Consider the following 14,210-nt stretch of genomic DNA (forward strand, 5'->3'; position numbering starts at 1 on the left):
ACTACAGTTTTACTTGCACCTGCATATAGCCACAGCATTCATGTGTGCATTTTGGAACAGGTTTTGTTCTGTAGAACCCTGAGTTTTGTCTGTCTGGGCAGTGCTGTGTGCATCTGTATGAGTCTGAAAATGTGTTGTCCCTATCCCATGTCATGCACCGTTAGGCTCAGGGAGCTACATACACCTTACTCATTTCTGGGAGAGAGAAAAAGTACCCATAGTTTTCTCCATATTCTTGATTGGCTAAAGAAGTATATGGGGAAACGTCACACCAGGCATTTTGTAGAGGGTAGTGTTCTGTTGAAGTTGCCGATAACTTTTATTTACTGAAGTTTTCATATAGATTTTCAACTGCAGGCTTGTTTACAAAAGCATTGTATTATACTTTGAAAAAACATAGATCTCAGACAAGACTACATGTGTGAAAAGAGTCAGAAGCTGCACATTTACATTAAACTAGTAATGTACTTTCAAGGAAAAAGTAATGAATAGGTGAGTAGCAAAGAGACTAGTATAGGATATGTAGAGTAATGGACAATGGTAACAAGACCCATAAATAATTCAATTTCATCTTCATTGATAAGAAAAATGTTTCAATAAGATTAGCAAATTAAATTATTGTGCAGAATGGGAGACAGTAAAAGCAGTGGTTTCATATAAAGCATTTATGTATTTGACAGGTCCTAATAACTTGTTTGACTTCTCATGAAAACTGGACTTATCAAAGGTTTTTCCTCCACTCTAGCATAATGAAGACATTTCTGCAGAGTTACTGTGACCTTATGTGGGGGTGGGGGTTGCTTCACACACCATCCACTTGCTTAAAACTGAGTGAGTGAGAGTGATCAACTTGAGTATGAGTGTGTGAGTGAAGAGTAAGTGAATAATGAGTGACTGACTATGAGTGTGTGAGTGAATAGGGAATGTGTGAATGAATACTGAGTGAGGAAGGAATGAGTCAGTGAGTGATGAGTGACTGACTTAGAATCAGTGAGGAAATAGTGACTGCATATGGAGTGAGTGAATGATGAGTGAGTTTGAAGTGAATGAATGAGTAATGAGTGAATTAGTAAGAGTATATCACTAAATATTGAGTGTGAAGGGAGTGAGTGAGCAAGGAGTGAGTGAGTGAGTGAGTGAGTGAGTAGAAAGGAGTGAGTGAATAAGGAGTGCCTGTGTGAGTTGGAGTGTGTGAGTGAAGACTGACTGAGGAGGGAATGAATGAGTAAGGAGTGACTGAGTAAGAGAGAGTGATTGTGTAGGAGTGTGTGAGTGAAGAAGTGATGGGTGAGTAAGGAGTGACTCTGAGTGAGAAGTGAGTGATACATGACTAAGAAGGAGTGAATGATTAAGTAAGGAGTGTCAAAATTAGTTGGAGTGAATGAATAAATAAGGAGCGACTAAGAAGGAGTATGTGAGTGAAGAGTTAGTAAGGAGTGACTGAAAAGTTAAGGAGTGAGTGAATGAGCAAGTTTGTGAAAGTGGAAAGTGATGAGTGAGTGACGAACAAGTGAGCAGTTAGTAAGCACTGACTAAGAGTTTGAGGGAAGAGTCAGTGAATGAGTAACTTGAGTGTGTGAGTAGGAAGTGACTGAGTGAGTACATGCGAATAAATAAAGATTGAATGAGTAAGAGTGTGTAAGTGAAGAGTGAATGAGAAAGAAAACAGTAACTAAGTAGGAGTCAGTGAGTGACAAGGAGCTGAAAATGTGATGGGGAAATTATTTTGGAGGAGCACAGCTGATTTCACTTTTACAGTGTAAGGTAAGTTTATTAAATGTATAGGCATAAGTCCATACTCATTAAAGAGCCCCCCCATTATGGCCTAAATGTTATCACTCTAAAATGGTTCTTGTATTACCTGCATGGTAGACTCTTTAAAAGTGTCCTTTCAAGCATGTAGTCCTCTTTGTAATCAGTACTGTTGTGTGTTCCATAAGGCTGTTTCTTTGGAGTGACATTTACAGTAATATCCTTATAATTTCCAAAAGGACACAAAATATCATTCATTATACCAATGGAACTGTCTGTGATGCTGACATTTCACCAGGGATCATGTATAACTCCCTCAGCAGTACCCTCGGTCGGCTCTGTTAAGTGTGAAAACGTAGGAGGCTCAGTTTCAACTCCCACCAAAATAAATGCAATGGTTTTGACAATCAGAAGCACATTTGTTTATGGCATTTCCTTTTTAAATTTACAAGCTGTTATTGTGGATCTCTGAGAAGTACAGACTACTTGATTGGTATTGCTAGGTTCATCAGTTATTTTTTCTGCTCCCATTAGAAATAAAATTACATTCATGTTGTGCAACTCCAAAAGCATGTTAAGCTTGCTAAGTAAAGAGAGCAGGACTGCCACTGGCAATGGAGTACTTCTTTACATCTTATAATGTTGTCTTGTCATCACTGGTCCCACCTCTAACAGAAATTTTGTAAAAGCTATAGGCAAGCAGAATCACATCTGTGAATTTATTGTTGGGATGTGCAGAATGCTCCATCACTGCCTTGCAGCCAATTATGCTGGCTGACTTCTGATAGCCCTAAGGCTTACTCTTCTTATTTATACAGCTTTGTACTAAATCCTTTGCATGGAACAGTTCAAGGCCTTACACTGACAACTTCTGTCAATAATTCAAGTCTCTCAGATCTTTTGACATACTGCACTGTTATTTATCACACCACTTTATTTCACTTGTCTGCATTGACAGAACTTTCTCTTGTATGGGCCCCGTTACCTGTAACTCATACCAAGCACCTTTCCTCAACTTTCTACATTTGTTTTCTTAAACAACTAAGTTTGTTTGCCTGCAGCAGCAGGCAGAATATAGATTCATTGGACTAGTAAATCAGATGTGTAGTTACTGACCATCTTTGTTCATATCTACAGGTCATCATTCCCTATAGTACATCTGTTACTGGACAGTATTAAGCGTGTATATGTGCTCTGCTCTTTGCTGTACGTCACTGATTCTCATCATTTACTTGTACATTATTATGCCCTGTTGTAGTTATGTTCAACTTTTCCTTCTCTCTGAATAGGTCTTCACTAAAAAAGGGCCCCAGTGATCCTGATTTCCTGCTGCTAAAGAAACAAATGAATAAATACGCACACAGGTAAACCAAGGAGATGTGTCCTGAATAGTAAGGCGGCTTTATGTACAACAACAGAGTACTTCTTTTCTTTGATGTAGGATGAGCCACAGGAGGAGGGTCCAGACTTGATTATCAAATGAGTGTTGTAGTTGATGAAAAGTCCATTCCTGGTCAAGTAGTACTGATGCTCCAATGAAGGCCAGATATAATGTTTGCAGCATGTAGGATGACACATTAAAATTCAGATATAGAAGCCTTTCAAGAGTGACAGCGAGGTTATCTGTGTTTCCCTACAGCACTGTACTTCTCAGCTTCCATCAAAGATCACTGCTGTATAGGATGTCACCCTATACTTGAGGGGCACTTGATACTTTGCTAGCATAGCTGGATAGAGTTACTCCCAGGTTCATTCTTAGCCAAAGCTGGTCAGCATCTCATGCAGATGCTTTAGATTTGCATTGCTGGCCATGGTGCAATCTTGAAAATGGTGCCCCTGATCAAAGAGTAAGCTGCTACTGTATTACAAATACAGCTGGAGTTTATGCATTTAATTTATTTATTTTTTACAATGCTGTGACATCAAACTGAAGGCAACAAACAAAGTGAATATTAATTTAAGTGGCTTGTCAAAAAATACAGTACTATTAACTTACAGAACTAGTTTGTAAAGCTATAAATGAGGAGACATGGGGACTTGTAAGTCATGTTTTTTTTAAATGATTTGTTAGTTAATAACATAAGTAAACTGATCCTTCAAGGAACATTTACTGCTGCTTGCAAGAATAGATGAAGGTTAGATGTGAAGTTTCATTCATTTTCTGCGCTGTAGGAAGGTAGAAAAAAAGTATCTATATTATATATGCGAACTTGCTAAACTATGAACCCCATATGTTCGACAACATATGATCAAAGTTTAAAAGTTCGAATATATAAAAAAAAAAAAACTTACCTTAATGGTGCAGGCAGGGGGGCAAGCCCCCCTGCACCCACCACAACCCCCTACTTAAATATACCAACTCCGAGATCGCACTTCAGTGCAGAAAAGGGAAATTCTCCCATTCTGCACCTAATGGCGCCATTACGTTTAACCTTCGAATGCTTGACATTTCGATCATATGGTGTCGACCATATGCCATTCGAAATTTCATGCATTCGTGGTTCTAATAGGAACCTGAAAAAAATGTAGTTCCTGACATCCTGTTTTACTTTCTGATTCCATTCTTAACATCACTGACATGAATTCCTAAAATTCTAGCTTTTTATTTGCCCCCATCAATAGTAATAAGTTGACACTGTTTTGTGCATATACCTTTCAAAAATACTTTATGCTTTTCCCACAGACAATCCCACATTCAAAACACTGAGAGTACTTCTCTTTTCGTGGTTTCTTTGACTGTCTGTGCTGATGGTATTGTTTAAATCTGGACCAGACTTGAAACAAGGTAATCTAAGAAAAAAATGTACACACAGTTTAATCTGATAACAGTAGCAAGATGCACATTCTGTTATAGTAAGCAAATTAGAAACAAACTTCTAGCTTAGTTTTTACTTGCTAAATAATTGTTTGAGGTGCAGACATATGTAGGCAAAAATGTACAGTGCTTTGATATTTATTTCATACAGTTTGCAGCACTGCCTGATGAGTTTTACACTCTATGTCAAAGGCTTAAACCATCATTAAAAATAACTTACGTTGAGAATGCATTATTTTGCTTCTCACAGCGAATCCCTTTGCAGTTATTGGGTTCCTCAGAGGCACTAGTCTCGTAATAAAAGTAGAGCTGATTAAGTCCATTGGCAAAGGCCAGCAGCACCAGGCAGTAGATAAAGAGAAATTTGAGAATGTCCAGCAACATACGCCCAAGGGAGATCTGCAAGGGTCCAAGGTGTGAGTTTGCTGTAAACAGAGAGATGAGCCGCAGAGAACTTAGAATATTGGCTATTGCAAATAGAGCTTCTGCAATCAGTGTGGGGTGCCACATATCCCAGTCTTCACGAGGACGGTAACCATTGTACTGCAATAAAGTTTAATGACATGTTTAATAGGAAACTCAGAGGAGCATGAAAATGAATTTCACAGGCAACCAAGAAAACAATCACATGCAAAATCATTAAACCTAATTAATGATTCCATACATCTTTTGACAGTGCCATTTCCCAAAAGCATGCATAGTTTAGTTATACTCATAAGGCATTTTAATGATTCTTCACTGATTTAATTATAATCAGCACTGGGCTTTTCAACATATTTGCTTTATGTGCTGTTTTATAATTGTCTGTACTGGACTTATACAGAATTGATTATTTTGGTGCATATTATTTCTTTTTGATTTTTTTTCTGTGTTTAATATGATCTGATCACACTTGAACTCCATTACTGTATTTCCTTGCAGGAGTCTCTTTGAAGAAAAATAGCATTTGCTTTATAAAGCATGCTTTCAAATAGCTCCACAGTGATTGTCAGTATTATGTGTAATTGTGGTAATGCAGCTATAAACCCACAGATAAAAGTGAAATTCTAGCATTTCTAAAGCAACGATGAGCATTCTGTTGAAATTACATGGTAAACATATTTAGGTTATTTGTCTTTTTCCCTTAGTACAGACTAAAGTTTGTAGCCATTTTAGAAACCCCTCTCACTGCAAAACATTCCCAAAATATTTTTATTTTGATGCAGTTGCATACACTACCCAAGGTGACACCAGAAGAATTACATGTTTCACTACTATTTCATAGCCATGGATTCACTAACCTGAACACCTAAATACACAAACCTCCAGCCTGAAGATGGCACCTGTATGCACAAACCTCCAATTTGAATACAACTCATTTATGTACATCTAATCATCATTTTTGTACTTCATATCCACTTTTATTTTAACACACTCTGCATCCACCAGTTTTCATTTGTTTCGTCATTTTGCAATCAGAGTTTGTTTCCGCCATCTCTCACACCTTTCTTTGAAACACTCTGAACATCACAAATTCTGTAGCTATAATAACTTCCAGGAGTAAAAGTTATGCATGATTTACCTCTAACTAGCCAGATTTGATCTCATGGTCTTTGCCATTGTAATTAAATTAATGGTCCAGTAAGAAGTAAATCCAAGCTTGATTTGATCCCGGTCATATATTATAGCTACTGTATCTTGCCAAAAGTCTCTTTTTTGTTTGTTTGGCTGGAATTTGATTCACATCAGTTCAGTACTGAGCATGCACAATTGTTTATCTTTCAGTTCTGGGGCATCACAGAATATGTTGTGAATGGTCTTGGCATATGTTTTAGACTTGTACTTATTTTGTTTACAAAAATGATTAAAGAAAAGAACATAATGTACATGTTATCTCAGCTGCTCTTTCAATGTCTCCAGTTATCCAATTTAGATTGTCCCTTTTATTACAAGACAGGTACTAGTTTCCCTCACTGCCTGGAACCCATTTCTGGTACTCAACAAACATTTCTTGTCAAACTAACATAGCCTTGCTTGTTGGAGCCTTCTACCTAGAAGCTCCACACTGCTTGCACTTACCATTGCTTGCATGCACTCCAAACAAATTGTTTTCTTAGTGCACCCATAGCTCAGCCTGAGGTCTAACCTGCTCCACTTGGGCTCACTCCGCTCCCCTACCCTACCACAATTCCCTTCCACCCCCTCTTTCATTACATTTATACTCTTCTAACCCATCCCCTTCCCATCAGCCTCTCTTCCTCCTTCACCTCAACTACCTCACTTCCTTCTAACTTTTACTTCCCACTTTCTGTAAACATAACAGTATGTTTAAAATGTCTCCTCTTTTTTGTCAAACATTGATCCTATTCCCCATTACCTTTCTCCTTATACTCTCTTACAAATCACAACCATAAAGCCTCAATCTCTGCCTCCCAAACAAACTCCATAACTTGCTTCATTTTCCCCCCATTCAATACTTATTCAGATATAAGCCCCAGCCTATACCATAGTAATCCTATCCTCTGTGCTAAAACTCACTTCCTCCACACAAACTCTCTCCTGCAATATTCTACAAACACCCATTACTACTTCATGCAATACATATTCTCTCAAATTTCTTACATCAGTCTTTGCCAGTGACATCCACCCCAACCCGGAGGCCTCTACCACTTACTACGCTACTAGCCTCAGCTTCTCCAAAAACACTAAATTACTTCACTTATCTACTATAAATTTCAAAAGTATCTGTAATAAAATCTGTGAGCTGCATGCCTGGCTCTCTCAAAATAAAACTGACATCCTAGCTGCCATAGAAACCTGGTTAAAACCATATATTCAGGACTCTGAGCTTCTCCCTCCAAATTTTAGTATAATTAGGCCAGATAGGTGATACAAAAAGGTGGTAGTGTAGCAATTATTTACCCAATACCCTCAACCTATTTCACTTCAAAGACCACATCCCTCAATTCCATAATGCTGAGATCCTTATAACCTTTCTAGATATCAACTGCTCCAAAAATTCTGTATAATTGTCCCTCCTGGAAATAACATCCCTATTCTAGAACATATTCTTTCTTCGATCTCTTATACTATAAAAACTGAAACAATAATCCTTGGCAACATGAATATTGATTGGACCTCTATCTCCTCCAAACAGTCATCCACCAGCATAAACCTGTTTCACTTCATCTAACTTATTATAACCACTACTAGGTACAATAATAGAACCAATGGCAGATCCATCTTAGACTGGATTCTAGTCTCAGCTCCCTCCAAGTTCATAACTTCTGGCAGCATGCCCAACTCTCTTAGTGACTACCTTCCTGCCTTTACAATTTGAGCCTGCACATCATACCTAAAAACCATAACATCAAAGTAGTTGAAAATCATTCTAAATTTAACCCCACTACATTTAATAACATCCTGTCAAATATTAATTGGAGTATTCTCAAGTTTGTTCCACTAGATGATGCTCTGCTCTAGTTTAATAACTATTTTCTAACAATATTAGATAGCCTAGCCCCAGTAGAACTAAAAGAACCAAAACTAAACATTTCCCCTGGTTATCAAAAGCTACCAAAGAAATCATAAATAATAGGACAATCTTGGAAACTCTGGCTCAAATCTAACAACAATTCTGACATTATTCATCAAAAAAGCTCCTTGACCAAGTTAAAAAAACTTATCTCTAAAGATAAACAGCATTTCTTCTTGAACCAGCAAATAAATAGAACAAATAACCCCAAAATGGAATGGTCTTCTGTCAATAAACTCTTGAACCCTTGCACCAAACCCAACCCCCACCCACACCCTGACAAGCCCCCAGAACAAATAGCAAGTATCTTCAACTCCTACTTTATTGACATTATTGCCAATATTACTGCAACTTTCTCCCTTCCTCTTCCTAATAATTCTATTTCTACAGCTCCCCCTCCTCAACATACTCCTTAGAAATCTACCTACACTACAAATAACTGACATTTTTCCTCTCCTGATATTTACTCTCCCACTCTAAACAACATACAACAGACTTCCCAACTACAAAAGAATCTCTCTCCTATCCCTACCTCTTACATCAAAAAACATCTTCTGAAATTAAAGCTGTGCTCTAACTCTGCTGATAGAATTCCTGCCATGTTTTTAAAACTTGCTGCTGACTCAGTGGCCTATCCCATTAGCGTACTGACACACAGAACTATCCATGAATCTCACGTCCTTTACCTTTGGCAAAAATCTATCATCCTACCATTTCACAAAGGTGGCCCTCTATAGATATTTTGAACTTTTGACCCATTGCTATACTTTCCCCATCTCTACAATTCTAGAAAAATGTGTGAAAAACAACTTTTAGACAATCTACTAAAATATAATATTCTCTCCCCTACACACCATGGGTTCCATCCAGAAAATAGCACATCTACTGCACTAATCTCCTTCTTATACACAGTAAATAAGGCCTGTGATTCAGGAAACATAGTTTATGCCCTTTACTTGGACTTATCAAAAGCATTAGACACCATCTCTCACCCTCCTCTCCCAGCTTTCCAGTATAGGTCTATCTCCCTAATATCTTAACTGGTTCAAGAGCTCTTTCTTCAACATAGAGCATGCTTTCTAATGGCAGAACTCCATTTCCACTTACATTCACAACCCTACTGGAGCTCCCCAAGGCTCAATTTTAGGTCCTCTTTTGTTTAACATTTTTATTAATAACCTCCTCAAAGTTATAAAGCAGGGATCCCTAGTCCAGTATGCGGATGAATCTACCATAGTCTGCACTGCTCTTAACTCAGATATACTAAAGCAATTCACCCAAGCAACATTTTTCGCTGTGGAAACATAGCTTCTCAAAAATCACCCTTCTTTAAATCCCAAAAAGACCAAACTAATGATTTTTACTCCCAAGAAAAATACACCTATTAATAAAGACAACTCAAAATCTTCCCTCTTAACTCTACTAAGATTGAATTAGTAACCCATCCTAAACCACTAGGGGTAATAATTGATGAAAACCTCAAATTCAATCTTCACATTCAAAATAATATAAACAAGACTCACAATAAACTCGGGTTACTCTATAGACAAAACAAGTTCCTCTTCTGTACTTCTAAACAAACTTTAGCACTATCTTACCTTTTACCATCACTAACTTACGGTGCTCCCTTACTAACCAACCTGCAGTCTTCACTGATAACAAAACTAGAGACATGCGATAAAAAGATTGCTGAATTTGTCATAAATACTCACCACTCTACAATCCACTGTATTGCTTTAAAACAATTATAATGGGTGGAACTCCCCCAATATCTACTCCTCCTCCTGCTCACTAGCACACATAAACTGATTTACAAGCCTCATGACTACCCTGTACTCAGCTCACTTCTCACCTATACAACCCAGTCAGAACTCTAAGATCTGAACATCAATATATTCGACAAAGTCAAAAACCCAAGCTACCTGCAGGCCAGTTATTGTACTCCTGGAGTACTGCCAAGATATGGAATAACCTACCTCCTTCTATCTGCTTACAACAATGCCATTCCATCTTTAAAAATGCACTACACAATCATCTTCTCTCCAAGTGGTTATGTAACTGTTGTATTGTGCACACTGACATCACTTAACTCTACCTATAGAACCCTGTAACTGATCAATTCAGCCTCTATTTTTTCTCTCTATACTTCCTAGCCTTTTATTTTGTACTCCTTATCTTGCTTCTTCTTACCATCGTTCCACCTCTCCCATTTCTTCTCTTCCCACTTCCTTACTTCCCACTCTCCTCTCTCTAATTACTGTCATTTTTTTCTTTTCCTCTTCTGTCTCTCTTTCTCTCTCTCTTCTTATTTTTCTATCTTTCCTTCATCCCCTTTTTTCATTTATAAAGTAATATCCTCTATGGCCTTCTCAAAATGTCATATTCATATGATTCTGTGAGGCTACTCAATTTAATGCCAAAGTCATATACTTTTCTTGACACTCATTTCACTCTATCCTGATTTTTTGCATTTTCGCTATGTTTTACAACCTATTATTATTGTCACTATATACTAGGACTTTGATTAACTTTTTTGTATTATTTATGTTTTATCAGGTCCGTGTCATATTATATAATTCCTATGAAAATGTTTTAAATTTTGTATATATTTTTGTTCTTTCTTGCAATTATATGTAATTCCTTATGTAATTAATTTTTTCCATTGGAGCTTTTCTACCCAGGCCTCCACTGAAAATGGGCTACCCTGGTCCAGTGGACTTTCCCGGTAAACAAATGCCAACAAATAAATTAATATTTTTAAATGAATTTCTTGTCTGATAAATGATTGTAGACATTGCATATTTGGTGTTTGTCAATTATGCATACCTGTCTACTGCTTAGTGCAAGAATTCCACACAAAACTAGAAATAATGGGGGGACCAAGGCCCAAAATCAAAGACAGATTTCACATATTGCTATTATAAACTTAGAAATTTGCTAGAATAACATATTTTGCATTAGCCTGCCTTTTCTGAAGGATATGAAGTCTGAAACTCAAATGTCTGTTATTATTTAGTGATGTCAGTCTTCCATGATTTGCCAGAAAATCACACATTTTATGAGAAACAGACAAAAAATATGAAGTAAAATCTGGACATTCTGTGAAATTCTGAACAGTTGAGAGATATGCAGGTATATATTATTTTAATGTTTTAATGGCTGTAGTTAACTTACTCCTGCCCTCATTTTAGCTGTTGTTCTTTTACTCAAGAACAGACACTGCATCAATGCAAAAAAAAGGATAAACTCAGTTAATAGGCTGTAATCTTGGGCTGTTGTGGTGGGAGATGGGGTGCAAAAGAAAACAGATTATAATATATGTCAAGATAATATATTTTTCTTACTTTTGCATAGGTAAATGTCTGGATTGGATTAAGACCATTGGTATAATCTAACAAGTTTTAAGCAGAAACAAGTAAGTATGAGAATACAGAATATAATGAAAAGTTTTCCTTTAGCAATAAATATTTCAGCTTGTCTATAGAGGACTGCAGCTGAGGACTATCTTTTTTTCCTTGTACATTTCCATGGAGACAAGCTGATAAGGCAATAAAAGCCAGAATACTGTTTTTTTTTTCAATGCTAAAAGTTAATGGTTGTTGAAAACATTCAAGTTGTTTTTCACATATGGGAGGGGAGTAAAGATAAAAAAGAACAGACACTAATTAGAGTAAGTCAAAGCATGGACAATAACATGCATCTTAGCAATGGATAACCTTAATTTAAGGTTAATTAAGGCCTTTGTTTTGTACCTAATAGGTGAGAATAATGACTTTGTATCATCATGGCAGCACTTTCCATACTATCTTGGAATGTCGATTGCCTCAGGTGTATAGACAAAATGGAAAGAACATTTCATTATATTATGAAATGCAGAAGCAAATGGCAATGCTATAGGAGACACATTTCAAAAGAACTGAGCATGTGAATTTGATAAAGAAAGGATTTCAGGATGGATATTCAGCAGAATATCAGGGAAGAAGGAAATGTGGACTGTTTATATTAATTGTTATAAAAGGAATGTAGTACTTCCTATAATACAGGAGCTATAATATACTACTACTAGAAGAGGAAAAAAGAAGATTTGTGGCAGTATTGGGTTAAGGGCAAGAGATGAGAATTTTGCTGGCATGTATTTATATTCCACCTAAAATTGCTATTATGTAGCTTACAAATAGGAGAACTAATCAGCTTTAAGCAGAGAATATTATTTACAGATATGGAGTGGAATTGGATTTGCAACAATGAGTATGAATCTGAGGTGCCTAGAAGGAAAATATAACAAAAGAGGGTAGATTTTTAAAGAAATTTATGAAAATATTTGGTGTGGAAAACATGAATTTGGGCTGAATTTACATATTATTTCCCACGGTACAATAACTGGGTTAGACTAGACAAATTATATTGTATAGGAACATTTGTACTTAATTGAGAACTTTGACATACATCCAATAACCTTTTCAGATCATGCACCAAAAATTACTAAGATAAACATACAGAGTAATGAAGTAAAGATGAGACACTGGCACATACTCACCTACCTGTTAAAAAGAGAGGAATTTAAGGAATGGGTAGTGGAAATTATTCAGGTGTTATTAGGGAAGATAGAAAGTACTCCAGAAGTTATAGCTAGTGAGTGGAATAAAATGAAAGTGGAGCTTAAAAACTGGGTAGAAATAAAAGAAAAAGAATCTAGGTTAAGAAGTATCTAGAATTGAAACAAAAACTGATGGCAGCCACGAATCACCAAACTTGCTACGAGCACTCACAAAAGTGAAATCAATGTGTGCAAAAAAACCAACTTTATTTAGCGCTTTCGTCAGAATATAACAAAGACTTCTTCAGCCTACTAGAATCAATAGCCACATAAATCTTAAATACTCTCATTCAAACAGTCATGTGATAAAATAGTCCAATAAAAACCCAACTGATACATTTTAAAAACACAAGGTGAATTCTCAAAGACATAAAACAAAAAATGATGTGTCTTAAAACTACTGCATATTAAATAATAGCAAAGAAAGCTGAAATCAACATTCATTGTGCCTTGAAAAAATTAAATGTTTCACATTATGATAATAATGTTTATTTTTTGACTGTTGATGTAGTTAATTTATATGGTTCCATTCCACACAATATTGGTATTGAGTGGTTTGAAGAATTCTTGCATGGTAGCTCTTTCTTCACTAACAACCAGGTACTTGTTCTTGTTTCTTTGATAGACATCATGTTAAAAAATAATTTCATTTTTTTTGAAGGTCAGTATTTTCATCAAAAAATGGGTGTGGCAATGGGGGCAATATATGCGCCCCCATTTTTGCAAAAATTGTCATGTTAATGTGGGAGTGCAAATATTTATTTAATTCTTTATTTGCTGATAAATGGATTCTTTATTTGCGTTACATAGATGATTTGTTTTTTTTTTATGGACATGTGATGAAATAGGAATTCATGACTTTATGGACTACATTAACAACACTACAGAGTGTTTGAAATTTACTTACACATATTGTAGGGACAGTATTAATTATTTAGATGTCACTATCAGAAAGGAGAACAACTGTGTTGTAAGTAATTTATTTAGAAAGCCAACTTATAGTAATAGCTTATTGCATTACAACAGCAGTCATCCTTTGCATGTAAAAAATAATTTGGTAAAAGGGCAATTTATCAGATTAGCCCGCATGGTTATGAAAGACAAAGATTTTTTGGATCAATGTCATGTACTTTTGGATATGTTTTCATCTTGAGACTATCCCTTAGAACTTTTGGATAATTTCTTTAATGAAATAAGTATTAAAAGGGAACAAGGTTTGATTGTACCAATTTTGAATTATGGTAACACTATTATTTCGGTAAATAGTAACCCTGAACAAACAATATCAACAGGTAACAAAGATTACATTTGTTCTTTTGTTACTAGGTTTAGTGTAGACCATCAATTTTTATCTTACATCTTAAATAAGAACTGGCATATTTTCCAGGGTTTCGATGGAATTATGGAAAAATTAGGATCCAAACCTAGTATTGTTTTTAGAAAAGGGTATACATTTAAACAACTGTTAGAAAAGAAAGGACAAAGTACCAAGAAAGAAAAGGTCATAGGAATGAAAAAATTTGGATTTTGTT

General features: G+C 36.1%; 1 protein-coding gene across 1 annotated transcript in view; it reads right to left on the bottom strand.

The window, feature by feature from the left end:
- TRPC5 (transient receptor potential cation channel subfamily C member 5) overlaps positions 1-14,210 on the bottom strand; it is a 2,601,559-nt gene that overhangs the window by 351,282 nt on the left and 2,236,067 nt on the right. The window contains exon 6 of the mRNA XM_044057112.1: positions 4,788-5,110. Coding sequence (XP_043913047.1) covers positions 4,788-5,110 — 323 coding nt within the window. The remainder of the gene's footprint in view (positions 1-4,787; positions 5,111-14,210) is intronic.

The sequence above is a fragment of the Protopterus annectens genome, chromosome 15.part0, assembly GCF_019279795.1.
Source record: "Protopterus annectens isolate FY-2018-M chromosome 15.part0, PAN1.0, whole genome shotgun sequence".
In the NCBI taxonomy this organism is placed as follows: domain Eukaryota; kingdom Metazoa; phylum Chordata; order Ceratodontiformes; family Protopteridae; genus Protopterus; species Protopterus annectens.